General features: G+C 40.5%; 1 protein-coding gene and 1 long non-coding RNA gene across 5 annotated transcripts; one reads left to right on the top strand and one right to left on the bottom strand.

The window, feature by feature from the left end:
* Window positions 1-318: 318 nt before the first annotated feature.
* Window positions 319-25,557, bottom strand: LOC111271936 (uncharacterized). Of its 2 annotated transcripts, XM_022852994.2 has the most exons (4): window positions 25,417-25,501; window positions 19,103-19,340; window positions 15,066-15,111; window positions 319-1,628 (listed from the first exon to the last, which is right to left on the bottom strand). In XM_022852994.2, exons 1-4 carry the CDS (start codon window positions 25,475-25,477, stop codon window positions 900-902), a joined length of 1,074 nt encoding a protein of 357 aa, XP_022708729.1. In that variant the 5' UTR covers window positions 25,478-25,501; the 3' UTR covers window positions 319-899. The 2 variants fall into 2 exon arrangements, 1 of the variants encoding a protein (XP_022708729.1); XR_002687218.2 differs by lacking the exons at window positions 319-1,628; window positions 15,066-15,111; window positions 19,103-19,340 and adding an exon at window positions 24,917-25,177 and having other exon boundaries at window positions 25,417-25,557.
* Window positions 1,538-26,096, top strand: LOC111271937 (uncharacterized). 3 transcript variants are annotated; one of them, XR_015315535.1, is made up of 6 exons: window positions 1,538-1,651; window positions 13,555-13,749; window positions 21,043-21,188; window positions 21,535-21,591; window positions 25,352-25,543; window positions 25,968-26,096. It is a non-coding gene; the product is annotated as an uncharacterized LOC111271937 (long non-coding RNA). The 3 variants fall into 3 exon arrangements; XR_002687219.2 differs by lacking the exon at window positions 25,968-26,096 and having other exon boundaries at window positions 25,352-25,454; XR_015315534.1 differs by lacking the exons at window positions 1,538-1,651; window positions 13,555-13,749; window positions 25,968-26,096 and having other exon boundaries at window positions 20,707-21,188; window positions 25,352-25,454.
* Window positions 26,097-27,831: the final 1,735 nt, after the last annotated feature.

The raw sequence follows: 27,831 nt of genomic DNA, 5'->3' as shown, positions 1-27,831 counted from the left end.
TGGTAAGCTGCCCTCAATAGCGTCAATGCTCGAACTCGCAGAGCTTTCGGATAGTCTATGTGACTAGTCTGGGAACCTGCACGAAGGCTGCAGTCTGAGTTTTGTCGGTTGACTTCCCTTTGCAGCCGCTGTTAGTAGCGCCGATCAGACCTGTTTGTAGGGTGTCATTCTGGTTTATAAACGTAGCCTTTATTGAATTAAATTTCACATAGCTAGACGTATGGCATAAGAATACTTCTAAGTAATGTAGCAAATGGAGCATCGTACGATTTCTGCCACTTGTTTCCCTATAGAAAACTGAAGAAGTTCGGTCAAATGTTTGACAAAAATATATTTATTGTGTAACAAACACTTAAAGCTAGATGCGACAATGGATATGTTTCTCTTTACGTATGACTCACACACGTTATTGCTTATCGCTGAGATGTCATCGGCTGGAAACGCTGAATGTTCTGTCCCTTTTGATTTGCCTTATAGCATCTAAACGCTCGAGCTCGTAGTTCGTAGATTTGCTTGTAATGAACTAAGTTTGTCTCAAGAATGAAGACCATCCAATATTATTAAACTAAACAAAGTGCATGATTTGTACTGTTTTTTTTACCGCGATCATTATTTAGGGATGCCCACCCTTAATTTGTTATTCTCTCAAATTACTCACTGGTGGCGCTGCATCTCACGACGAACATCATCACAAACGTTATCATATAGACAAATGTTTATTGAATTCTGCTTTCGTCGTTTCTTCAACCAATAAGCACTATTAGGACAAACAGAATTGACCCGGCTTTCACAACCTGTAATAAAGACCTAACCACCGGTATTAATTTCGCATTTACTTAAGAGGTGCAAACGGTTTATCAATAGATAACTATGTATCTTAATTATAATAATAGTTGAGGCTAACAAGGGTGCGAGTCAGAGAATTGTTGAGGTTTTCTATATTTTAGGTGCTTATCAACCTTTTCTCGCGTGATGATTTTGGCCATAAAATCATCATTGCGATGATTACTATCTTCAGCAACTTCAGCGTTCCGGCATTCGTTCTTAATCGAGTCACGTTTACTGCTGCTACTACTCTCTGCAATGATTGTTTCATGGCATTTTCGCACGCCATCGTCCAAGTCTGCTAAGTTTCTACCCTCCTGAACATTGCCCGAGTTTCGTCCGCGACTGATTTCTGCTTGTAGCCATGATGCTGCTTGGCTAGCATAGATATTAAGTGGGTTAACCGCAAACGACACAGCCATACTGTTGAACGGGGAGTCGAACGCGCTCGCCATAAAAGGGCTGGCTGCAAATGGGGGCGGTCCATGGGGTCCCATAGGGAACACCCCGTTTCCGATTGTTCCATTGCTGCATGCCGAAAGCGCCATTGTTTGTTGCTGCTGCTGCTGCTGCTGTTGTTGTTGTTGTTGTTGTTGTTGTTGTTGTTGTTGTTGTTGTTGTTGAAGTTGAACTGCACGTTTGTTGTGCATCGCGGCGAATGCTGCCTGGGCTGAAACAGATGGCCGGTAAGGGGCGAGTGGCCTGATGGACGCAGGAATCGCGCCGAACGGTGCCAGCGCAACGAGCTGATGATCACCTTTCTCTTGTTTACGCCATTTTGCGCGACGATTCTGAAACCAGACCTGGCGGAAAAGACAGGGAAGAGGTAAGTGTTGCATCGTTATAAATTCTGAGCTCTAGCTTGTTACTATTCAATTTAGGGGAACCTGGAGTGGATACGGTTCGTTTCGCACCGAAGTTAACTGGAAATGCTTAGCGGATGTATCAAATGGCCCCAGAGTCCGGTGTCCGATGGAGCTTGCGCCGTCGGTTGGTATCACTCAGGTCCTGTCGGGTATAATAAAAACATTTAGCGAAGGCGTTACGTCGTAATAATGACAAGTATTGTATGCGGCGCTGCATTATATCCAGTAATGTTTTGCGCTTGATTTGAAAGTTTCATTGCTATTGTAAATTATTAGGCAAAGATAGAGTACGAACACGGCGGAAATTGTACGGCGACCGGCTTCTAGAACCTTTCATACGTCGATTATATGACATGATAGGATGAACTTTGAGGATGATTTCGACCAAGAAAAAGTTTCGTAGGTTGTATAGTACAGCGAAACAAGTGATCGGAACCTAATTTTTGTTTACCGTTAAGACCGCAGAGGAACAGGCTTGCCCAAGAGCAATTCATTTGATACTTTTTTAGGTATTCTTTTTCTGTAAAAATCTTGCAACATCTCTGTATTCGTTCAGCATGCCTGGCCCCGATTTATTTTTTATCGTAATACATTTTTCTGACAGTTTTTAGTCGTAATCGACCACTTTCCCAACCGGTATTTAACAAGGCTAGCAAACGACACAGAGACCAGAACGTTTGATGATGTTTGTGGTTCAAACAAAAGCAGAGTCTTTTGAAAAAAAGGCCAGCGCTCAGCGAGGACGATCGCCGCTAATAAAGACACAACGCAGTAGTATTTGTTGTAGTATTGTTTCTTTTTTCATTTATACTTTTTATTGAGTTCTTATTATCTCTCTGTGTTAGAGTTTCACTCTCTGACAGGTGACCCTCCTGCGCTGTTTCGTCACGTTTCACTTTACATGTATTGTCCTAAATAATAATAAAAGGCAGAGGCCTTTGCCGCCGTTGTAAAGTCGTAGACGAACTATAGTAAGTGGACTCGATTTTGTTGCACGTAGACAGTATGATGGCTTGAGAAGGAAAAAGATAACGGGACATTATCATTGTAATTATTAGCGAGCTCTAGCTCCATCGTAGATATGTAAACGATTATTGTCTGCGTGTAGCCACCTGGCTGGCCCGCTATGTTTAAACTATTCACGCCGACCAGACATCAGCAGCTATGGCTGAGAGCAAAATAAATAACAGGCGTGCCATCATCGGCAGCGGTATTCTCCAAGCGAAGCGCGTGTAGCTTACCGTTTGCCTGGCCGTGTGTCTATTCACGTCCGATTTAGCCGCGCCATTTTGAAATGCTACGGGGGCCAAATCAGCTGACGCGAGCGCTGGCTGGATGGGTCGTTCGTTCGCTCGCACTCACCATGATCAGCTATATATTATTAGTGGATTCGTATGTGCGTCGCGGCAGAGTTACTATGACGTTGGCCCTGTATGAGATGTTTCTGCGGACCTTTATGTGTGTCATGTCCGTCCGTCCATCCATCTGTTTAGTGCTTATCAGTGTGCTACTGGGGTGATGTTTCCAGACAAGCGACCCCAAGGCTTCGCTCCTCCATAAAGTGTAAAATACTAGCTAAATTGTAATTTTTTTTTTTGTTTCAACCAGCACTTGCTGTAAGCAAAATAAAAGATATTTTCTCTGTTGTTGTTCTTCTTCTACTGGAGATGTTCTCATTGTCGTTCATGTACGTGTTGCTATTTAAGCAATTACGTTCTCTTGCGGTAAATGTGTGGGGGTAATTAAGAAATTGATAGTTGTCATACGAACTGCTGTATGAATGAGCATTACGTTCGCTAGACACCTGAACGTATCATTCTGCTAAGATCTGGCCGCGGCGAAAATTGCCGAAAGGAAGACTTTAATACGTAAAAAATTTATGCACATAAAGCTATACATCGCGTCCTTCTTGCTCGACGCATACGAGGATCATAAAGCTCATCTAGGAAAGAGTTTAGATAGGACGATACGTAAATGGCATACGCAGGCAGAACGCACATTGTGAGATATACTCGTCTGGCATGGGCACGCTGAGAAGGATCTGCACTGTTCCCCAATGTCCATTCGAGTCAACTGATCATAGGTAAAAGGTAAAATCACGAAAAATTTCAATTTATTTTTCATTTCACTCAATTGTCAAATCAGAAGTCAAATCGTTTCACTCAGAAGTCAAAACCTCCTATTCTATATAGTACAAGTTCTAGTACTATCTGCCACAGTAAAGTTGACACTTGGCTTTTTTATTTGGCAGAACCCCCCACTCTAATAGAGCTAGCGACATACTAAAATAGTGGTACTTAGTTAGGAGGGCAAGAATGTAATATCTTTTGGTGCTCACATATTTTAGCGGAATTCGACATGCGCTTAATGCTTTAGGTAAGTTATTTATTGATATAACAATAAGGGCCACTCGCCAAATAAATCGTACTAAGTCTTGGAAAGAGCACATCTCTTTGATAAGATGTACGGTTCTCTTTTCGTCAGTACCAGGGCAACTTTTGGTTGAAGGATCGCTACTTCGAGCACTCGTTGTGGTGTCAACAGTTGACCCCCCCCCCCCCCCCCCCCCCCCCCAAAAAAAACCCAAAAATTGTCCACCTGTTAAATTTTAGCTAAACATAGCCACACACAATTTTAGCGAACACATTTTGGCTGTGTTTTGTTAGCTTCTTTCGCATTTCGGTAACGCGAGAACGACAGAAAACAAAGAAGTCTTAGCTTCATGCGAACACTCTTACGTCTCCGGCCATAATGTAAAGCTTTAAAGCAATTAAATTTTAAAGCCAAAAAGTTTAACGTAGTAAATAAAAGCAATAAATATTTGATTCATTATTGCTACGTATTTTTAATTCAAGTGACTCGAGTTGAAAAGAGCATGTAATTTTCATCTGAAATTTTCCTAAACTGGATAGTATTTCGTAGACAGGTATTCATTCATCTTCCAAAATGGGGCTCTGCCACGCGAAAGCGTCTCATGATCCCATTGTGAAAAAACTAAGCGCTATTATGGCCTAGAAAATTCAGTACCTTGTGGGCCTTAACGAAGTCAATTTGCAATATCAGAGCTAAAATTACGGTTTTGTCCGCAGCGGTTCGACTTCTCAGTCAGTGACATTTTATATAATGCCAATGTTTGATTGATTTACATGTTTGTATAGAATCGAGCGCATTTAGACTTCTAAAATTTTATTGAAGAACGTAGACACTCAATATTCGATAGAACTTAACGTAGCTGAGGTATTGAGGACAGAGATATCGTTCCCTTGCGACATACATAAAGAATAGCTGAATTTATTAGTCGTCATAGCACAGGTGTGGGCGGTTGACGATCGAATGATATTTTCCACCCAATGGTCATAAAACTAAATAGATTCCTACATACTATATAAGGCAATAAAGGTAACTAGATAGGGTTTAGTTTTATCAGGACGCCGTTAATGATAGCCCGCGCCTATTGACGTAAGGCGCACTCGCTTTAATAATGAAATTTCTGCTAAAAATTACTCTGCTATTACTAAAAACGCTAAAAAAGGAAGGTCGCTGGTTCAAGCATCACCACCTATATATATTACACACCATTTGTTTGTTTGGTATTTGCTTAGTAATTTAATTTGAATTATGTGAGGCTGTATGGCGATATATTCTTGTTGCTAGCCACTCAATTACGAATACCGGAAAAACTCGTAATTATTGTAACAGGGTCCCAACACGCTTTCTTAATCTTCTAATACGAAGACATTCTTCATCTTCTCGTTATTGACGTTGCTGTTATATCCTTTTGGTTTTCTTAAATGCATAATTTCGGCATAGTAATTATATATGAACATTGTGGTTGCCGTCCGGAACAAATACGCTACGAGCGAGCGAGAAATTATCTGAAGATGTATGTGGCAACGATCACAGTTTCTATTCTAGCCTGGTCTTTACATATTGTACCGCTTTATGTATGTTTCTATATATAGTCATAACCACTCATTATAATTTTCATCTCTTCTGTTCCCTATTATAGCTAACGTTATTCTTTTTAGTATCATTACAAGGGTTATTATTTTCGCCAAGCACAACGATCCCTTGCTGTCTTCCAAACGAGCAAAAACATTTAATTCGATATTAACGTAATTAAATTAAGATGCACATACGCGTTACTGTATAGCGGTAAATAGTTTTCCTGTGCATTGTCTGCCTGTTTGGTCTAGCTCCTAATAAAAAGTTGCAGCTAGCTGGTATTATTCTTCGTCGTCTTCTGTCTTCTCCTTGTTAATCTATAGATAGCACTTGGTTCTCCTCGATCTTCTTTTTACCTCTATAACTGATACCGCCATATTGTCAGAATAATTTCGTGGGAAAAGAGGCGCACCGAGCCCGAAAATAAACCGCTACTGGCCTATTACTACGCTACTAATAAAAATACCTATTCTACCGGCTAGATACATTACACGCACACGCGCCCACCATAAGTGTGTGCATATAATGCAAATAAAGTGACTTTTATGTCCATACCCGAAACTGTCGAGCCCGAAGACCTCTGCTAGAATGGCGGCGTCCTATTGGGAAATGATGTTTAAAATTTAGCGCTTGGGAACCCCGACGCGAATATCGTATACTCGTATAGTACTGACTCAGCCGGAGTGCGCACACGCGAACTTTCTTATCTACGTCCAATAACATGGTAGACAATCAGCGGTAGCCTACGCTAGTGAGAGCTGTTAATTCCGCAACGGCTGAAATACTAAAGTCAAAGTGCAGGACGATGGCTATTTTGTCGTCATTCTTCTAATAACGCACAAAATTGGGTCACATTCAGTCGTCGTAATGTTGATGATATTCTCGCTGTTATTATCGTTGCAGTTACTGTAGAGCGGGCAGATGTTTCCGCCGTTTTTTTGCTTGATTCCATTTTTTTTCGTGTTTATTATTAAACTGTATGTAGCGAGCGTTGTCTCATCCCCATATCTTTGCGTATTTATTCGCCATGCGTTGTATCGCAACGTTTATAATGATTGCAACAATCCGGCGAGAGCTGTAGTGTGACGATGCTCAAATATGTACATGTTTTTATATGCGTGCGCTCGTGTGTCTATGTGTGACATTAGTTTAATATCTGTTCACATAAACACCCTAAGACGTTACAGGTCTACTCTCGTAACGTCCTGTCTATCGCCACGTTAGTATGTCCATCTTTCTTTTATCTCCTCTATGGGTGGGTTCCTTAAGACAATGGGAGCCTTAAGGAAATTTGTTGGTCTTCTCGGAACTATCACTTCCGATGAGTTGTAAATCTGGTACTGATAATTCACATCTCTACCGTACGCCGTGGCTACAGCCTGAAAGAAATTATCCTGGACACCAAATCTGCTACATCCGCCGTTTTATCCTTGCTGATTGCCAAAATTAAAGATTATTTTGTCATATCCACTGGGATGAAATACTTACAATGCTCGATTCAATCATTTGCTCTGTCATCGACCGCATTTTTATGTATCACAAAATGGATAAATCTTTACTTGAAACTTGATTTTCGATCGCTTACATCCAGCGTATGTTATTTTAGACAACGCCTCCAGCATAGCCTATACAGAAATCGTTATCCTGCGTATCCGTAAAAGATATGTACCTAAATAAACTGTCATTATCAACAAATCAGTGACTTAAATCTTAGTTGTTTGTTGTATCTTCTACTACAAACCTACTTCTGTCCCATTCTGCTCGTAATAAACACTGCACTATGTGTACTAATTCATTATCCCTGACGAGCATTACGCTATAGAACATATGCCTTTTTCTATTATGTGGGCTATTTTACACTAATATAAGATATTGTATGTAATTGAATAAGAGAAACTTAAAATATTGAAAAAGAAGACACTAATAAAAATATAGAAAAACGTAACTTCTGCTAGAAAGTTCTGCTTAAGGCTTTACGCACACATGAAATCAGTTTCAGTAACCCAACCATCAGGCCCAACGGTGTCCGAGACGTAACAGAGTAAGCCGCAAAATTATGTCAGGTTCCTACTTCCGTTTTCAGGATCTAGCTGAAGGAATACCGAAGTCAGAAGGAAGTATGAAAACGATTGTTTAATTCCTTATGTTTCCCAGAAGACAGATAGCTGAAAATGCTAGTCAGTTCCTTATAAATCAGATCGCAATGCGGCCTTCGTGTACTCGTGCTTGTTGTTACTGCCGTAGAAAAAGTAATAAAATGGTAAGCTTCGGAAAACCCGAAGCACAATTAGAGTCTGCTAAAACGTTACTAAATTTACGTGCTCCAGTTAGACCGAATCGAACGTGTTGGAATAGTCAGCGCATCGTCCGTCGTCCGTCCGTCCGTCCGTCCCTCAATGTACGTCTGTATGATATGAGTAAAATACGTGATTATGCTTTCACAAGGAGTAAAGCTGCTCTGTCGGACCAGCTGACAACTGAGACTCAACAGCCTCACACTAACAATTCGTTCTGAGGCGAGCACATACATATATGTGGTGAAAACGCTTCGTCACTAATCGCTACAAAGGTTCTTAGTGCTAGCTAGTCGTTGATATGATCTTCGTCAGATTCGCCGAGATTGAAAAGGGCGTGCCGTGACCAACCGTTTACCAACGTTGAAGCGGGTAGGGGAGTCTCGAAGTGAGGTTGCTACCAGTGGTTGCTCCTTATCGTTACTTTACTGGCTATTTGTGATGGAACCCACATAATGGGGTGGGTTTGACAGGGTTGTGTATCTTTTGGTTAGATTTTTTTTGTCGCTGGGCCAACAATGCGATTAAGATCGCAGTGTCTTATTTCTTTTGTTTATAAGGGATTTCACTGAATCTCGTAGTGCACCTCCTTTATCCTTTAACATCCTGTCATAACTGGTGGGAGAGCTAGCATCCCGCTGTTAATGTCTGTTCTTTTAACAAAGTTGTAACAGGGTGTAATGGTGAATAGAGAAAGTTGTTATTTAGATATAACAATAACAGGTGGCTACATGGTAACGATGTGCGGGCTAGTGAGTCTCATCTTAATTTTACCAACCTGCTGGCTAATTATTTATGCTTGTAATCCAACCAAGCAGGACACTGACACGAAGAAAGGATTTAAAAAAAAAGGCATCTTTTTTTTTATGTCTATCAAACATTTTACATAGAAACTGCTCATTTTAGTTGCATTTTGTTGTCAAGTCAGAAACTAAGTGATCCAGCTACTTTGGTGCGGTGCTTTTTATAAATCAGCTCGAAACTTTAAGACTCAGTTAGCACAACATAGAAAAAGCAGGTTTAGCGTCCATGTTAAAGCTAGGTTAGGTACAAATGCATTTTTTTGTTTTCTCTTTAGATATATATATATCTTTAGATATATCAATTTTGTCCCTCAGAAAAATCCAAATTTCCTTTCTTTAACATTTTTCAATTTGTCCAATGCAACTATCGAATCGAGCAAACGGAGACGAAACATTATTTGTTGAACGTATGCCTTTGAAAGCACTACGCCTTGAAGGCCCTGACGCTCTTACACCAATCCAAAGAACTACCCGCAGAAAATTGTCCTTAAGCTTTGATCAACAATAGCATAAAAAATCGACACTAAGTTGAGTCGGCAAAAATAGATACAGCTACCGCCTCAACAACGGTATCCTGAAGAATAAAACGAAGCATCATTTGGGTATGCTGAAATTACTGGTAAAATTTTTTATCAATATATTGGAAAAGACAGACGGCGTCACAGGACCCAGTACAGTGAGCTTTAACGCCTTTAGACACCAGGACCTTGACTTTTAAACCTAAAGCAACAAAAAAGTCATCCTTACTACTGATTTACTGCAGAAAAAAATATTTGTTTGGGTGACAGTTTGCATGTTATAAATGGTCATCTCTATTTATATCTAGTGATTTCCTTATGCAATTTATAATGGGTAGACCACAAGAGAATGTTTACAATAACTCAACCTATTTTTTTTTAATCCAGCACTGACACTCGTATCACTTTCCTTTGTGCTTTTTAGAATCCTTATGCTCAGAATACATGTGCCTCTTCGCGTAGGAGAACAGCATAAGCACTCTTGACCTCCTGCCACTAACTTCAAGTTAAATGTCTCCTTACATGAATATCAAAATAGCCTATCACTTCAAGATGCAATCGACGTTGTGGCCACATAATGGCCTGATAATGATAATACTATCTTGATGTAAAAATGAATAATGGCATCGACAATCGATTGTGTTTGTTTTCAACGGGTCTGACTGTCAATATGCTACGCCCCGTAAAAGATGTGTAAAATGAAAATTTAGTCAGGTCATAGCAAATCAAACAATCTGAGTAGCCTCAGTCATTACCAGAGCCTTCACAGGCTGCCAGGTGATGCCTGGTGTCAGAACTCCCTAGTTGAGGCAGCTATCTCCTCCAAGAATAAATGATCCATTTTTTTACTACCCTGCAAGATCTTTTGAGCAAAACTGATATATAGAGTGACATTCTTAACGGGAGCAACGAGTTCGACGAAAGCGTCTATTACAGCCAAGACACTCAAGAGGTGATGCTAGGTGCAGAGAAAAACCTGTCTTCGCGCAGTGCTGAGACACTGTACGGGGTCTCACCCGATGCGATAACGTTTTCGGTTCTCGATGATGAGTCGTATTCTATGTTAGCTCGCAACCCCGAACGTCATTCGGCGCAGTTTGTTCCGGCGGTAGGCGCGAAAACCCAACTGCCTCCGACTACCATCTTCTGTGAGTACAGCATTACTTGTGTAATGATAAAGGATAACTTTTCTTGAGCTACTATCCGCGCATAAACCCACCACCAAGGCGACTGCGTCCATATATGTAAACCTTCGTGCTCATTATCTGGTATAGAGTGAAGTTTTGTTATTTTTAGCCTCTGTATGTGGTAAGCACAGCAGACCTAGGAGCACTCGGTAACAACGGTGGAACAAGCCAAATCAATTTCCGCCATTTTTAACCATTTACCCCGTTAGTCCAAATGTTTTCGCATTTTAGAGCTTTCAGCCCTCAAACAAATGTAAACTTCGAGTTTCACGTTCCGTACTATCGTTTAGCGTTGCTTCGGACGCTTGGCCCCAGAAGATCTTTGATCTATTCAACTTTATGTCAATTCAACCTAACCTAAGGGGTGTGTCAATCGTCTGTTGGGAACTACAAGGAGACCGAGCGAACGGGGTCATCTTACGTTAGTATAAACGTATTTAATAAGGTGTGCAAAGATACCATATCATTTCGGTTTCATGGATTGAAAAGAGAATCGTCGAACCTATAAGAAGCCTAATTTTAAACACGCTCATACGACTCCAATAATGCTATTCTCGTTATTTTCTAATTCGTTTGTTCTTGAATAATTTGTAAGTGACAAAAAGATTTCGAACCTTAAAATGCAATAACTTTTAAATAAAAAAAAAATAAATAAAATGCAAAAACTCTTGTGAAGAGTTTGATAATGGCTCCTTAATCCGAGAATCTCCTCTCTTAAATCTGATCCTCTTAAATCCTCCTAAGACCGAACGGATAGATAAAACGATTCGTCTTCAAAGAGAATTGTCGATCGACTTTGCAATGTATACTTCCAGTAATTATGTTTGATAAATGATTTCACAATAACTACCGTTAATACGATCACTATATAGAATACTCTGTATGTTTTTCTCCTTTGCCGCTGTCTGAAGTGACATAGATGACCCTACATTGAACTATGTGTTATCACATTGTGTACAACGCTATGAAAAATGTAAGCAAACCTAAAGTCTGAATTACATTTCAACATCATATCCTGTGACACTGCATCAAGTCCGATCTGGAGTATTGTTGTTGAACGGTTTTGAGCCCCTGTCGTATTCGATAACCTAATTTGACAAAGGCTGTTCTGTTTATGTGGCAACAGGTTCAGTTTTTGGCCTCTTAGCTACTTCAAAGAACGGGTATTGTCCAGAAAATTCAACGTAGGTCAACGATATTTGCCTCTTCACTCACAAAACATCTATGCGTTTTTTGGGAACCACGCCTCCTAATATTCGTCCAATAAAGATGTACATAGCGGTTGAATATAAGATTATGTAGTAATATGTTAAAACTGATAGAATTATATATATAGAACGACACTTTATGTGACAGTTCTTAAGAAGATTGTTGATGTTTTATTTATGAAAAAAGAAACGTTTTTATTTCACTAACTGCTTACCCGCCAAAATTTCAAAACTTTGAAATTCCGCGCGAAAACGTATGCTATTCATTGTTCTTGTTCTTGCTCTTTAGCACCACTAGCGACAAGTTCACTGTCTGCTATGACCGATTCCTCCTTCTTTGAAGCGACTCGCCCGCACGACAAAGGCTATGCCGACAACAAATGCGCTGACCGTCGTTGTCGGAACAGAACTGGTAGCTGTGATCACTTTTATACGCCATGTAATTATATCTGTGATATCTTAAAAAGTTGCCGCCGTTTTGTATAGCTGTCGCATGTTAACACGGGTAGAAATGGAAACCGCGGTAACTGAATATGTCACGTAAAATGTATCAGGCCACTTTTAGACGTTTCTATTTCGTAGTTGAAGAACTAAGCAATAATAGATTGTTTCTTTTTGACTATTTATTTTTATGTTGTAGGGTAATTTGTATAGTAAAATGGATAGAGATGAGCAAAGAAGTTTCCCAGTACTGCCGCGGCTTTATGACCAGCTAAAACAAAGTGGTTTCTCGACAGAGGGGTTAGCAGACATTTTCGAGCCGACGTTTACCGTTTAGAACCTAAGGAACCTACTGTCGCTGTTGATGGAAAAAAAGACACTTATGTTGACGCGTTCTCAAAAAAATACAAACCTTTGTCTTAACATCTACAAGTTTTAACTAGACTCCAGTCAAATAGGCGGAAATTAAAAAAGAAATTGAGCTTCGACTTACAGCTTGTATTTCTATGCCCTGTCGAGCAAAAGAATGGGCTAATGAAAAATTATCCTCTGCGCGAAAACGTACAGCTTCGTATTAGTCTTGTTTGTCGCTTCAATAAAATGGGTATTTCGGTACCAGTAGTAAATTTATTATAAGATAGCATGTTGTTCTCGAAATTTAGCTTCATTTCTGAGTAAAACTTAGCTACGGTTTTTTTTTTTAATCAAATGTGCTTGTCTGTCATCTTCTTAATCGTATGTACAGTTAACTTTCTCACAAGTTCTTTCAGCTGAATCATCGGTCATATTTTATCAATCATCACACAACCGACACACAGTAACTATACCGGCAGAAAGCCCACCTACCCAAATGCCGGTCAGACCGCTTCGCTCTCTAGTAACAAAAAACAACAATTATAACAATTGCACGCAATATATACTGTAGCTAGCGGAAGAGGGTAGAACGCAGACAATAGGGAGGGAGCGATGTAAAGAAGAAACAGAAACATAGTCTGTTACATTAAGATGCGATGTTAATAAAGCCATTGATTGTGTTCCACCTAAATATCTCCCCCATAGTTCTTCCCACCCGTAGTTCAACGGGGGCGTCCACGCGAACAAATTCGGCTGGTTTAAACGCTCGATGGCGAGCGAACAGAGAAAACGGTCCTATTTTCTTTATACTCACAGTAATACCCAGCATTGCGGCCACATGCGACGACGTAACGGTAGCAATTCAGCCAACAGTGACCAGCACGCGCGTAAAGGGGGGGGGGGGGGTAGCCACACTCAAGCGACGTGCAAACAAATTAACAGTCGTTAGACATAGCAGTGTCATGACCGATACCGACAACAAAATGTACATAGCTTGTTATATTAGACGATAGCTGCTTTTCGCAAACTCTACGGCGAAATACGGCAGTATCGACACGGACAAAGAAGAATTCAATTCGAACTCAATAAACCTAAAAGCAAATCTGTTTTCAGGTGACTTCGCTGCGAGGCGTGGACGGCGTCCAGCAACCGGCCACAAATCTGTTCCCGGTATTCTGTCTAGGCTCGAGCCTGCCCAGGCGTTAACTCGCACTCGTTCGCTCGGTCAACAATGTTATAATAAATCGTCTCTTTCAGATCTCTCACACGCGGTCGACGCGAGCCCTGCGCGCGACCAACCCGGGTCTGGTTAGTTATTATTATTATGGTGTTGTTGACGTGCGCCAAATTCGAGCTACAAAGCCGTTATGCGCGTAACTGTAATATTTAAATCACTGCTAAAAGGCATGGGTCCCAGTGGTTGTACCCAAATACGAATTAATTGCTGGCTATATTTCTTGCAAATTCTTTAATATTTTTAAGCGATACCATTAGCAGGTAAAAAAAAGTTCTACTTGATGCGAGGGAACACGCTAGCCGCGGCCTTAATTGTATTGTTGAACCTGTTGATGAATACGCTCTTTGTTGATAGTCCTTTATCTCAACGGTGGTGCTTTACTTGGCACGTCATAAATAAGCGCCCCAATGTTATTAATTGTTTCGATTGGGGAAGCCCAGTTTTGTAAAATAGTTCATCCGGATCTGACTGTGTTGAAATAGATTTTCGCAAAAAACGTTGTAGTCGTATTGCCATAGCTGGAGGACTAAGTAGTGTTTTTGCATATAATTTCACATTGAAAACGTATACTCGCTTGATCCTAGTGTGTATCCTCGCGCAGGAAAATTGTAGGTCTGCGAACAAGACCTACATTGTCGATAGCATATATCTTATCGTCGTAGAAGATGCGGATGCATCTAGAAGTAGGCCTATGTTTTTTGCCAAAGGTGCACCTGTGTTTTGAGACGAGATTTTGCAATGATATGATGGGGCACAAAGTCAGATTGTTTTGTTCAGCTCAGTTTTGAACCATACTCTTCTTGAACCAACCCGATTCTTCCAGTATGAATATATTCGCATTCGCAAGCTGCGATAGTTACTGCAGTCTAGAAACACAGAGGTTTTTCGATGGCAAGAAAACTTCCACGAATAAGATTAGTTATTAGAGACAAAATGTGAGCCTTCTTCATATAATTATGAATTGCAGCTCCCGACGCCTATACAAGCAGCAAGTTAAGTAAATTATCCTGGTAGTTCCTTCTACGCGACAACAACTCCCTAAAGGTCGCTTAACAGTGGATTGTTTTTGTCAATATCATATATATATTTAAACAGAAAAAGACTGATATATATATATATATATATATATAAACGCTTCAATAATTCGTGTACCCTTAGTTTATGCTGTATTTACTTACCTATGTTCACGGTCACCGCCAACAAGACCCTATCGAATCGAAGGCGATATTGTAAACGTAGAAAAACCAAGATTAAGCAAATCCGCCTCGATAGTTACATATATTCCCGTAAGAGACTTTCATTTTTAAAGGTAGCAACTAAGCGCTAGCAATTTATAAATACATTTATAGCCAGTAATCACATAACGTAATTATATCAGACAACGTACCTGAACCCTAGCTTCTGTGAGGTCGGTTTTAGCGGCTAGCTCCTCTCTGGAACGAATTTCAAAGATAAGAGAAAGAAAAAAGCTAAGTAAATATATTTTTTCTTCGGATAATTTCCGCACGTAAAGATCGGTTTTCTTTGATAATCGGCCCAATTTACTTTGTAGAAAATCGCCTGTTAGATACACACCTCAATGCACACAACGAACCTTCACAGAAGTTTTTCATACAAATTGACTAAGACACACAGATCCAAACACACGTTAATACAGCCGGACATAGGTCTGTCAGCCCGCCGAACACGCTGACCGCATTTTATGCCGTCACTCGATGTTCACAGTTGTTGGTACCGAAGCGCCGGAGAACCTGCGGCCATCTACTCAAGTCCTTAAGCAACTCATATGGGCGAGTTAACAAGTATAACAATAATAGGAAGCTTATTAATGATAGGGGAAGATGTTCTTTACGATGCTATTATGTGTTATTTTTCTCAACAGATGGCGGTTGCGGCGAAAAGTTCTTGTCGCTGCTGCTCCTGCTACTTGTTCTGCTGATGTTCAGTGCAGTGATTACTGGCACTATTTGATGACGCAGGAAAGTCTTGCTAGGCGGTGGCCCGAAGGCCCGCTCCGAAAGTTGGCGGCTGCTACCGTGCTCAGTGTCGCCAGTCCATCGGTGGAATATACCTAGCGGCTGCTATTGTTGTAACAACGCTGACAGCTAGTGCACGTTTATTATTATTATCATGTATCTCGCTAGTATAATTTGTCCTTGTTACGACGAAAGACTTTTCATCTATTTTTCCATTTATCCACCCGTGCTTGACGCAGTTTCGCTGACGCGCGTTTCCCGTCTCGGCGCTCTCAGTTTGCTTGTCGCCTGCTGCTTTTTGGGCATCCCGCCCTAAATTTCTGGCGTTGAAGAACGAACACGAACGGTTTACGTCGGCAAGTGAGGTCAAGCTCGACGAAGGAAGCTTAGTTAGGTTGTTCTTAGGTAATGAAAACTGTAGGAATAGATGAAGTAAAAGGCGAAAAAAGGATTTGTGCTCTCGTGATTTTTTTGTATGAACTTCACTATAAACATGCGCTTATATGATGATGATGATGATGATGATGATTGTGACGACAGCGATGCCAATGTCGCTGATCATGACGCACTTCTGCGCTGGCATAGTATGCACTTTTCTTCCACGACCTATTCCACGACCAGAGCGTTTTTCTCAAGCCCTATTTTACATCTGTATTTGTAGTTATTGTCAAATCGCGAGCTTTCATATTGTTATTTCGTTCAATTCGAGATAAATCATGTTTACAGCAGTTTCGAAAGTGTCTCTCGGCACCACAGTGCCCACCAGCACCATCACCGTAAACGTTACCATTCTGCACGATGGCTCGTTCCAACATCGTGTCGCCATCTTTGCCACGGTAAGATCAGTAGTAGACCCGTTGTTAGCTTGCTTCCTGTTTTTTAAGCTGGTTAAACTGCTTTTTGTAAATACTACTAACACTGCCATAGAAGAAGCACATGTACACAGACACACACATACACACATCATACACATATAGATCATAACGATCTCTCGATCGGTATCCCTACATGCCATTTTTAATAATATGCTTTCTAAGTCATTAACGCTACAGTAAATCCCCATGTTAAACAGAAATCTCTCGAATAGGGGAACTGAAAAAGCGAATCCTTTCAGCCATTTGTTCAGATGAGTCGAAGGATAGATCCATACTGCGTCCATCGGTCTGATAACGGGCCGGTGGCTGTCTTGTTGAATGAACGCCGAGTTTAAATAGTTAAATTTTAGCAAACATTATCAGAAGTCTACAGAGATATGTTTACCTGGACTAGCATGTGATTTACATTGTTTGCTTGCTGGCCTATTCGTTTAGCCTGTACTACATTAACATATATACAGATAGTCTTTCACTCCTAGTATAGTTCTCGTTCGCTTCGTAGAACACGTTTATGTCATAACTAGTTTACAAAAAGGTCCTTAAGTAAATGAAAAATTCAATAAAGAGGTCTAGTGCAAACTACCGTAACTCATAAGCTGAGTCCGAAGGCTAAAAAAGACTGAGATTCTACGGTGAATATGGACTTTCACGAAACATAGAATGGCTGATTCAACATGAGATGAAAGACGCCATCTTAAGTTCTATTTTATTGTGCACAATAATCATTCAGCATGTACTGCTCGCTTTGAACTTACTTCTATCTAATTAATCGAGGTGTCTTTAAACTTGGGCCATAATAGGTTTAGGCATTTGCAAGCATCCGTCCCATTCATATGTTGTTTCTATAGTTTTTTAAGCTTTTTCCAAAAGCTGTTTTTAAATAGCAACTCTGCACTTTGGTAGTCTATGTTTTAAGGGCTGAGCCTAAGGATCAAAATATGTTTCAACAAGAACGACTTTACAAGTGCGACATGGTGAGAGGGACACGGTAACCCAGTTATCGTAAATGCTGAACAAGTAACGAATCATTATGGATTATAGAATCCTGTCCCAATAAAGCTTTTCATCTTCCCGTAAACATGTTGGGGCCGTCCGTATCGGCACCCTGTTAGAGGGTCTGCTTTCTCCCTAAGAAGAAACAGTCACAGAAAATTGGGACTGAAGTCTTTTAGGTGACGGACGTCAGCTACAATTCAACAGGTAAATTGATAGGCTTACGGCAGTCACGTTCAAGCAATGCAGCTCGCGGTTATCACAAAACGTTACTGAAGATCAACTGTGTGTAAAATATATCTTTTGTCGAACTAATCACACCGTTAATGGCGCGAATGGCTTTCATGCAAAGAGCTAATATGAAGGCACACTGCTGATGCACGAAAATACATAATACTAGCTTCAGAACTTTTCTGAACTTTTTTTTGGAGAACTTAATGTATATATCTAGTTTACGGACAGCGGGCTTCATATCTACTAGGTATTTGCCATGGTATTATTGTGGGACTGCTGCTGGCGTATTTTTTTTTATAACTGCACGAGTATTTATTATACTTTTAATACTACAGATACGAACAGATTGTGCACCGGTGCGAAGATCTTTTTTGTTCACGCCCCATTTTTCTAATGTGCCTTATTTTTTCCGTTTACATTAAACCAGTGTTAATTAGTTATAACCCATAAAAACTCCATGTTCGAAACTAAAGTGTGTAAAAATAATAATCGTTCATATTAAGTACTTTTGGACGATAGAATTACATTGAGCACTGCTTCGCGTTTATCGGTACTGCCCAGAAACGTTTATATATGCTTTATTAACGTACGGCAAGCCACCACGAAATGCAACCAATGTTAATACGCAACGCAGTATAAATGTAAGGTCACCCATCCATTAGATTAGATTTGTTTAAATCTTTCTACTTCAGCTCTACCTTGTTTATATTGTTTTTTTAGCCCGATCTTGTGCTCTGGCAGGCCAGACAAACGATGGCGCCACGCGGTGGGAAAATGGCGCTACTGTTCTGTCCATCTTTTCTTTTTTGTCTTGAACACATTGCAGTTTATGCTTTAAGCCGGCTTTTTGATATCTAAGTTATATAAATGACGTAGCCCACGTATCTGGTAATCAACAGGGGCAGCTGTGTACCCTTACTGTACGCATACGTCCCTTAAAAAATATTGGCCAAAACAATCGGTTTCATGTCGGATATAGCATTGGCCAAGCGACTGATACGAGTATTTATTCGGTATGGACAAAACTTAGTTTATACTAACTAAACTTACATTATCTGTTCAAAGTTACGGTAATCTAAAATGTAGAAACACTTGACAAGCAAGAACATGATGCGCTTCGGTACTTATGGCCTGTGCTGTCTGAAGCGTGAATCCTATTAATTGAAGTAGCTAAATTCTGGAAGTTCAACAGTTCCACTATATCATCAGAACTTTAGCAATGCGCGCCCAACTATAAAACACGACTCGATATAATTAAATTTATGATTTGAGCATATAAAATAATTTTCAGCTCCTGTTTACCCGCACACGCAATGCTTGGGATTGAGCAAATCTATTGCTGCTACCTTGTAAACACGTCGGGATAATGAGACAACGCGAACGCCTTTTCAAGCTGATCAAGCTGTTCCGCGCTGAAGGTAGTACGATATCGCCGTTGTTTCCGGCGCGGTTCTCCTGCGATGCGTCCTGATGCATGATCGGGTAGGACGAGCGTGCCATTGGGTGGCACCCGAGCTGAACACTCCAGGCCATTTACACTAAATCCCATTCCAAGCCTGTAGCTGGATACAACAGATAACTTTTCTGTAAGGAACGAAATAAAGGGAAGTGATTAGCAGCAGAGACGTTTTTACTGGCTAAACTATAGCCCGGCATTGGCAAATGACGCTAAATGTTTGTTTAATGTTCCTCTCTACGTGTATGCATAACAAATCCATATACTATCACAATAGAGGCCAATAGGTAATTCCATACTTTGCGCAACGTAGCTATATGTATCGTATTATTGATCTGATGTGATTCGTCGATAAAGCGTAGCGATAAAGGGAAAAAAGCTAAACTTAAGTAAATTTGATTGGATTGGTTGTACCAATGGTTTTTGCAATGAACCAAGGTTTCCTTCCACTAACGTAGTAAATACGATGCTTTCGATGAACTGACAAGTATTTCCGCTCATATGTGCGAAAGTAGGAAAATCGAACCCGGAATGGTTCGGTAAAGGTCGCTATAGCCTAGTGGCTAGATGTACAAATCTTTCCATAAAGTGTAGGCCGACTCCTTGTGTAAGAAGCCGACCCCGGGCATCGAACCGGGATTACCCCAGGAAATATCCGGCAAACTACTCCTGGATAGATGAAACTACTGAAAACTATTTCACGTTCCACCAGCTTTCAGCTGATACTAATAGTAAGCAAAATTAGCCATATCAAAATGTCAGACGTCAGCTCGAAATTCTCTCATACAGAGTGCAATATAAATAGGTGGTCGTCGGTAAGCAGTAGTGGAAAAAAACAAGTGGACAATATTCATGGCCGATTTCTCGCTTGTTCCTCATCGGTGATTTCAAAGCTTGGGAATATAGTTTATTGATGAATTTGTCGCTTAACATCTTCTCTAAAATCAATACCATACATATGCGACATGACGCCTGTGCGTTCGGCAGTTAACAACTGCCCTAAAGTTCTGTAGCTATTAACTCGGTTACATAAGAGCTCATCAGATAACGGCTTTTATAAAAGTTGCTTAAATACTTCAATATCATACGCACATTAAAATCGTCTGAAACGTTTCGAGATTATAGCTTCTTTGGGTCAGGGGGCAAAGCTCTATGTAATTGAAAGTGCGCTTGAATATATGTAGGCCATGCTGGCAATCTTCTACTGGTCAATAAAGTATTTGTAAAAGACCCGGCTCTTGACGGTTAAAGACGAACTTGTGACGGCGCTTCGCCGTGCCACATTCGTTTATGAAAATTTTACGTCTCGTACTGCCGTCAAGCATTTCTTGAGAAACTAGGCTCCAAACCGATTTTCAATCTAGACCGCCCATACGTCCTAGTTAGAGAGCAAGCACTGCACTATCGGGAAAACACTCGCCGCAGCACAACTTCGAATCGATGCTTTATAATTTTCGAGCGCTTCAAAATGATTGACCATTCCATTGACATGTTTATTTTTCTTGAATGTTCTCTTCCATGTTTTTATTAGGAAAACAAGTGTACAGAAGCACTGCCTGCAAAAACATTTTGAGACCCTATCTATATCCGAATACATATAGCCGTGGTTTTGCGATAGCCAAAAGAACCTTGAAAACGACCTCGCGGTAAATACGAGCGAAAACAGCTCATAGTGGAAGATCGGCAAATTTCCCCTCAGGGATTTCGTTTAAGAAATGGATATCTTACGTGAGAAGTGTTGAACCATTAGGAAAGATTACATAAGAAAAAACAAAAAGAGGTGTTCATTACGGAAATACATCTACTAACATATTGCTACTCGTTTGTCAGGAATGCTCGAGATGTATATTGCCCCAACCGCCATATTGGACAGATACAGCTTTGACTTAGAGCCGTTTCAACATCTGGAAAAACACATTCACCTTGGATCGGCCGAAATCATTTTACAGGGGACAATTCGAATTTGGATCGTCGAGGTAGGTGCAGCTGACACAGAACCACCATCCATCTGTAAAATCGGTACTCGGAATGGATCAAGTGACTAAATAGAAGAGGCAAACATTGACCTTATAATATATGCGCATCGCGGTGCATTTTCATAGCACAGGAGCCACTCTTGATGAGATAGAAGTCCGGCTAGGAGATGAGAACACTTTGCCTTTCATGTTATCATTCACGCTTCGGTAGCAAACAAGCCAGCCTCAAATATGTTATTAATATATCACCCTTTTTCAAATAGAGAAGAAAAGTAATGCTTTTTTTCCAGACACAATACTTCTTTAATATTCATGCTCATAGGTTACATGGGTTTTATTGTTTCAGAGCGCTCCCAGTGGTGGAGGTGGGAGAGTACGCTGGTTCGACTACAGAGAGTCCTTTGTACGTATAGTTGTCCTGCAGCATTCACCTAGGCCGCAAACCTGTGTCGTATAGTAGTACGCACAAGCTATAAATACTTTTGTTAAACTTGAAAAAGTTACTTTGTTGCGCATATTGTTAGTAGTACTTCTTAGACTTTTGTCCCTCTAAGTAGCAACCAGAAAGATCGCCAAACAGAAATTAGGAACGCTTGTTGATCAAGGTGAATCGCGTAAATTTTCAAAAATATACAGAAAATACCGGAAAACCATCGAAGCAGTCTGGTCTGAGCCGGGATCGGCGTGAGGCGTATGCCTTATCCACAATCAGCAATACCATGGATGTTTATATTGGCGCTAGCTTGAAAGCCGCAAGCCAAGAGAGGAGTGCTAGCGATTCATCGCTCACGCACTGGTGTAGTTGCGTGAGTGTCTAGTGGTTTATATATACGATATATTTTACTCACTTCGGGGAACGTGCAATTTGCAAAGCTAATTTAGGATATTTTTTAAACGCGTTATGGCAGTCACGCTCTTAAAAGCTTGCACAAACGTGAGTATAGTCGGTTCTCGGCAAAGGTGATCTTTTTCTTTGTAAAAAATGGCACTTTTTACCGGTGAAAAATGGACGAGCGTTACTCGTTTAGGCCGAATGAACGTTAGTCCTTTGTTTGCTGAAGTTAGTGCGACAAATATGAATTGCCTGAAAAAACAGTAATTAGTTCATATCTAGCTTCAACATAAAACTGGGTCCTTTGTAAAGAACAGTAAGTAGTGATTCTTTGTCCAAGCTACGCAAAAATAAGTGCGGTGGGCGAAAACAGAGAGAGAGAGAGAAAGAGAGAGAGAGAGTATCGAATTCATTGGGAATGGAAAATCGTGCTTAAGGTGAGTAAAAGTCCCATGCTAGTTTATCTCTCTGGCAACAGAGGACTGCTTGAGGTCCGATTCAAGATGCGTCCCTAACAACCTGGCTTTTGGATTGAAAAAGAAGAACCCGAAAACGGAATCTTGCGGAAAAAACGTCTTAGGCCAAGTGTGCAGACATAGTGTCAACAACCGATTGGGGCTAACAGGGCAAATCTTTGTTGATCTTTGCGCAAGCATTAGCTGACACGAGATTTCTTTTTAATTGTATATTTGCTAGTACATTTGAGGAATATTTAACGTATAGATCAAGCTGTTACTAGCGATAATGATTTTTGCTGCAGTCAGAAGCCCGAAAAGACACTTCGTTTTTAAATAACACACACACACACACACACACACAAACGCCCATCGATGGGAAGCATGTGAGATAACACTTCGCAAATTTTAATGAACTGCTTATAGCCGCATGAAAACGACCACTTAAAAGTAAGGAAGTGGAAAATAGTTTTCGTTTCGCGTAAAACCTTACCGAAATTTTATCTAATGCGTATAGAGGACACAGTCTTCAATTTCGTCTGGGAACTTCCCACGGTGCCTAGCTCCATGATATGCCTGCCCAGATTACCCTGTTAATACTGATGACAGTAGCCAGCCTGATAAGGAAAACACTACTTAAAACCCGTAAAACGCTTCTCGATATTTAAACGAGTGAGTAAAATGATTATTGGTGGGACTTGCGTCAAAGCTGGCACTTTTGCAGTACAAACATTTTAAACCGCTTGCCAGCCACCCAAACTAAAAAGATTAGTTTTTATTGATAGATAGATTTGCGTATATAATAAGCTGGAGCGGTAAACGGAAACCAAGAAGCACGAAAGCTTCAATTACGGTAACATGTTAAACGTTATATAGAACACATGACGATGGCGGTACACTTTGTAATTAACGAACAATTAGTTCTTCTAGTACTAAGATCAATGTTTGAAAAGTAGTGCTTTTAAATGTATTTGAACATATTTCGTTTAACTATTGTCTGAACATTCCTTAACCATAACCTGTCACTTCGCCCGACATTGGACCCTGAACACGTCCTAGGCCTTCAAAAACAAAAACTTTTTTTTTGCACATGAAGCATGCAGTGCACGTTACACACAATGCAATCCCGTCAAAAACATGGTAGCCCTCAGAGGCTTTTGGAATTCGAAGATGCGCCCTGTAGGCATTATATGCAGCAGTTTGCTAGATACGACATGTCCTTTTTCTAGGACAAAACGAATCATCTATCAGTTAGGGCGTTGATCTGTTCATAATTAGGCCTGTTGACATTAAAGCCGCCCTCGCAGAGTATAGCCGGCTGCTTTATTCAGCGTTGTTTATTACGTAAATTTTTACGCTTTTTTAGGCGTATGGCCGTGTTTCTTAATGTACGATAGAGGATCTTTAAAAAAATAAAGGGAACCAGTGTGGCGAAATTGCATTAGATGCTAGAGATGCTTGAAGGTTATAGTATTTTCAGCAATAATTGGTATGTAATTGAGTTCGCTCAGCGGGCGCCATCACGGCGTAGCTTTTCAGCTTTCAGGACGTCGGTCAGTCAGTTATTTGCCTTTGCTTGCGACCTAATATAGATTAATAACGAGAGTTTGAGGTAACAGTGCAGGCCAAGACCTGCACGACGGATGATATAAATTTGTTTGATCCTATAAAGTGCTTTCAGCACGCAGACGTTCCGTTTGCTTTTTTCTTTGAACCTGCCATTAGTTGAAAATGGATAACTCCATTCATGGACACGGAATATAAAGCTAACATTAGTTCGAAGCTGATTTGTGACATTTAGATAGGTAGTGGATATTTAGATGACTACGTTAAGTTGTCTGATGTCATGGAAGAACTAACGAATTACGGACATTGAAACGATAACACTTTACGGTAGCTTATCTGAGAAGTTCTCAACGCCTTATAAAATAATTGCATCACCGGACGCCCGTTTACAGGAACGTACGGTAAGATACTTTGAGCTACCTATAGCTTTTTTTTTAAGAAGTAATTCAGATCGCAGAAACTTCCGTTCGGAGAAAATGGGGACTCAGTTTTTGGTCCAAATCGTGATTAGAGTTATCGTGATAAGTTTATGTATTATCGTCGAACATTTACACCCGTCGATGGCCGTGTCACCAGTGCTTCAAACCCTTCAGGCGTTCAAAACGCTTGACTGCGTCTGGTGGATCTTTCTCGGACAACATCTCGTAATAACAAATGCTCCTGATATCCATTGCGAATATATTCCGCGGTGCCAGCTGTTTCAAGTTGTTTCTCTCCTGCCCGACGTTTATCCCCCGCGCGACCTTTCTTTCGGAAACGAAAAAAAACTATGCCGTATATCGTTTATGACAACGCTTTGCTGCAAGTGAATCTTTTAATGGTAACTCTTTCATGAACTATCTCATTACTAAACTCAATTAAGAAGAGAACACATCTTTATCTTCTTCTTTTGTTTTCGATGTTTTTATTGCGATTCCAAAACACGTGCTTCAAGAAACCCGATATTGAGTTAACAAGGGGTGCGTTGGCCATATTCTGTTTTACACAGAAGTCACGGAGGTCCTGAGGTGCAGTTATGTTCTATCTGGTCTTCAACTCTCCAATTTTCCCTCGTTTAGTGATTGCGCCAAAAACGAACTGTCGTTTCGCTGAAGGCCTTTTTTCCCATCTTCGTTTCGCCAGCCTTCAGTTTGACCCTCAGTTTCAGGAAACACAAACTTAAGTTATCGTAACATAACTACCTTATAATCGTCATTATTTATGCTGATAATTATAGATAGATAAAGACCTCCTGTAAGTACTTAATCAAATTTCGTATGCTAACGGGTGTTGTGGTAAAGTCATTCAATTGTTTCGATCCGCTATTTTAGCTCCCGACAAACGAGTACAACAACAAATAAAGGTATCGTAGAAATGAACCCGTTCAAGGGCCTACCTCGGTCGTCTACGTCCTCCCATGGTCTCCTGTTACCCGCCCGTTCCTTTGTCTCACTCATCGCGCTCACAGATATCGTCCGTAATCGTCACTCTGTCACTTCGTGCATTTATCGAGTATCGAAAAGGTATTTCATTCACTCAATCGACACAAACAATCCATAAAATCGGCATTGAAGGTTCTACAATCTTAAATTATCGATATCCAGCAGATGGGGTATGTCACGACAGAGTTTATCAGGCTTCGATCCGAAGGAACCACACATCACAGTATCCAGTCAGATCAAGAACCCCACTCACAAGCACTCTGGTCGATCCGCTTTTATGCGTCCAGCTTTTTTTTTTTATCATAATTTCGGTCTCGACGGGTTTTCAACAACTTGTGCGAGTTCTCATCATCTTCAAGATTTTATCGTTCGCACGCTTCGCGCTATTTTCTGTCATAGAAAGAAGCTAAAATCTTCTTATTTTGCCAGTACATAATAAAATGCTAACGAACGTCATTTTTTTGTGAAATATTCACGCCGACTCGCCACACCGGTCGGTGTCTAGTTTTCAAGTGGATCCGCGCGTAATGAAGAACGAGCTGCCTCCGCCAGGGACTCGTGAGGCTCCGCCTCCCAGAAGACCGCGCGTCGCGATTGGTTCGCGCTCGCAAATCAGCGTCGTCAGCTAGTTTCGGAAGCTGGAGAGAGAGAGCGGGCAAAATTGATAAATACCGCCAATTTGTATTACAGATAGATAGAATAAAAGAGATTATCATCACGATTGGCCCTATTTTCGATTATATATAATAGCGACTAGATATTATTAAAATAGAAGCAGGCAAACCACAGAGTTGGAATATATGGGGGTAAATTTACGGCGTTCAAGACTGGACTTCGTTATGCCAACGTTACGCACACAATTAATCTAACGATTGAGTGGTTGTCGTAATTCTAACGAGGACTGGGGAAAGGGGGGTGCTTCATAAAATGAATATTCGGAGGTAATTGTTATGCGGCGGATAGATGAGAGGGATGCTTATTTGTGCGTTGTTATAGAGCACTCGAAGCTGAAATATATGTATGTGTAATTATTACGCTATTTTTTCTACATCTACATGATTATATTGAGAACAACTGCTTTAAAACGGTCGACAGAAACAGTGGTTAGACATACTAGTAACGGCAATGGATCGATTGTTCAGATGGCACGTTGAACGTTTAACTGTGGTACCACTTCGATGCTGAGTAATGAGGGCCAAAAACAATAGCAGTTATGCCGGTTTAAAGTTTAATGGCAGAGACAGACTTTATATGTCAACACGACTCTTGTAGACGCTTTACGTGCCCTCGTGCTGTTTTATAAACATTTTTACAAACGCTATTAGATGTAAACAACAAAGCTTGTAATGTGCTATATATTCAGTGATTTAAAGGTCGGAAACGAGTTTTAAATTAGGTTGATTTTGGAATCACCCAACGAAGTGATTAAGAAAAACCTTTTGACACCGCTTAATTCTCGGACACTGGATAGTTCAAAAATCATTTGAATTCAATGTCCGTATTGCATTAGGCTGGTAACCTTCACAAGTAAACAGAGACAAATTGTCAAGCTCCTACTGCAGTGAGCAGAGATGCTCGATTTCAATATTACCTAGCGCTGTATTTTTTGTATCCGAAGGACATTAGGAGTGTGAATGATCTTACAGAAACAAATCCCGTGCACAACAGTAAATGTAGTCAATTGTGTCAAAAAAAAAGCTGTAATCGGTTAACTTTAAAGCATTTGTATAGAGGATGTCAGAGAAAAGTTTTTAGAATGATCTTCCAAAAAACGAAGAAAGTTATAACTCATGAACTGCAATTCAGGAAATGTGACGAATTAATCTTTATGTCCGATCCGATATGTTAACTTACAGATAACTTTGTTTTTTTTTTTTACCTGTTCTGATATCGTCATAAGAGGCTTCGCAGGCCTACAGATGAAATCCTTCCACCGATTATGGATCAGTGCAGTTTTTTTGGCCTACTGCAATCGTGAATACTTGGTGCTGAGATCCAGTCTCGATTAACGAAAACAAACAAACGTGCCAGCTTGTTTTGTCTGACATATTGATTTCTGCAATATATCTAATTGCAGTATCTTAGATAGACTCGAATCCACTATTGCTTAAAAGGAAAATATCTTTGAAATGTGCGGTTAGTAGTACTTATGTGCCGAGACACTGCGCATCTGGGTTACATATGTAGAACATAAAGTCATAAATCAGTGCAGTCAGTCCGGACATCGGAACGACCTCATGCCAACAAGTTCCGGCAATGCAAACTTTTACTTGAAGCAGTGTTACAACAAGAGCACCCTTGAGCATTTGATTTCCACTTAAGCACAGTGCAGCTCCATGAGGTTGCGGTTTAGGAAACGTCAACTTCAC

Source organism: Varroa jacobsoni, unplaced genomic scaffold (genome assembly GCF_002532875.2).
Source record: "Varroa jacobsoni isolate VJ856 unplaced genomic scaffold, vjacob_1.0 contig01278, whole genome shotgun sequence".
Lineage (NCBI taxonomy): Eukaryota > Metazoa > Arthropoda > Arachnida > Mesostigmata > Varroidae > Varroa > Varroa jacobsoni.
This window is presented reverse-complemented; position numbering and strand designations above follow the sequence as displayed.

What these genes read in the sequence shown, in the direction of transcription:
- LOC111271936 (XM_022852994.2), bottom strand. Translation starts at nt 25,477, where the DNA reads ATGAGTGAGACAAAGGAACGGGCGGGTAACAGGAGACCATGGGAGGAC. An exon ending in TATCCCGACGTGTTTACAAG is followed by an intron (nt 15,112 to 19,102) that starts GTAGCAGCAATA and finishes AATTCGTTCCAG; the next exon opens with AGAGGAGCTAGCCGCTAAAA. An exon ending in TCACAGAAGCTAGGGTTCAG is followed by an intron (nt 1,629 to 15,065) that starts GTACGTTGTCTG and finishes CTTTTCCGCCAG; the next exon opens with GTCTGGTTTCAGAATCGTCG.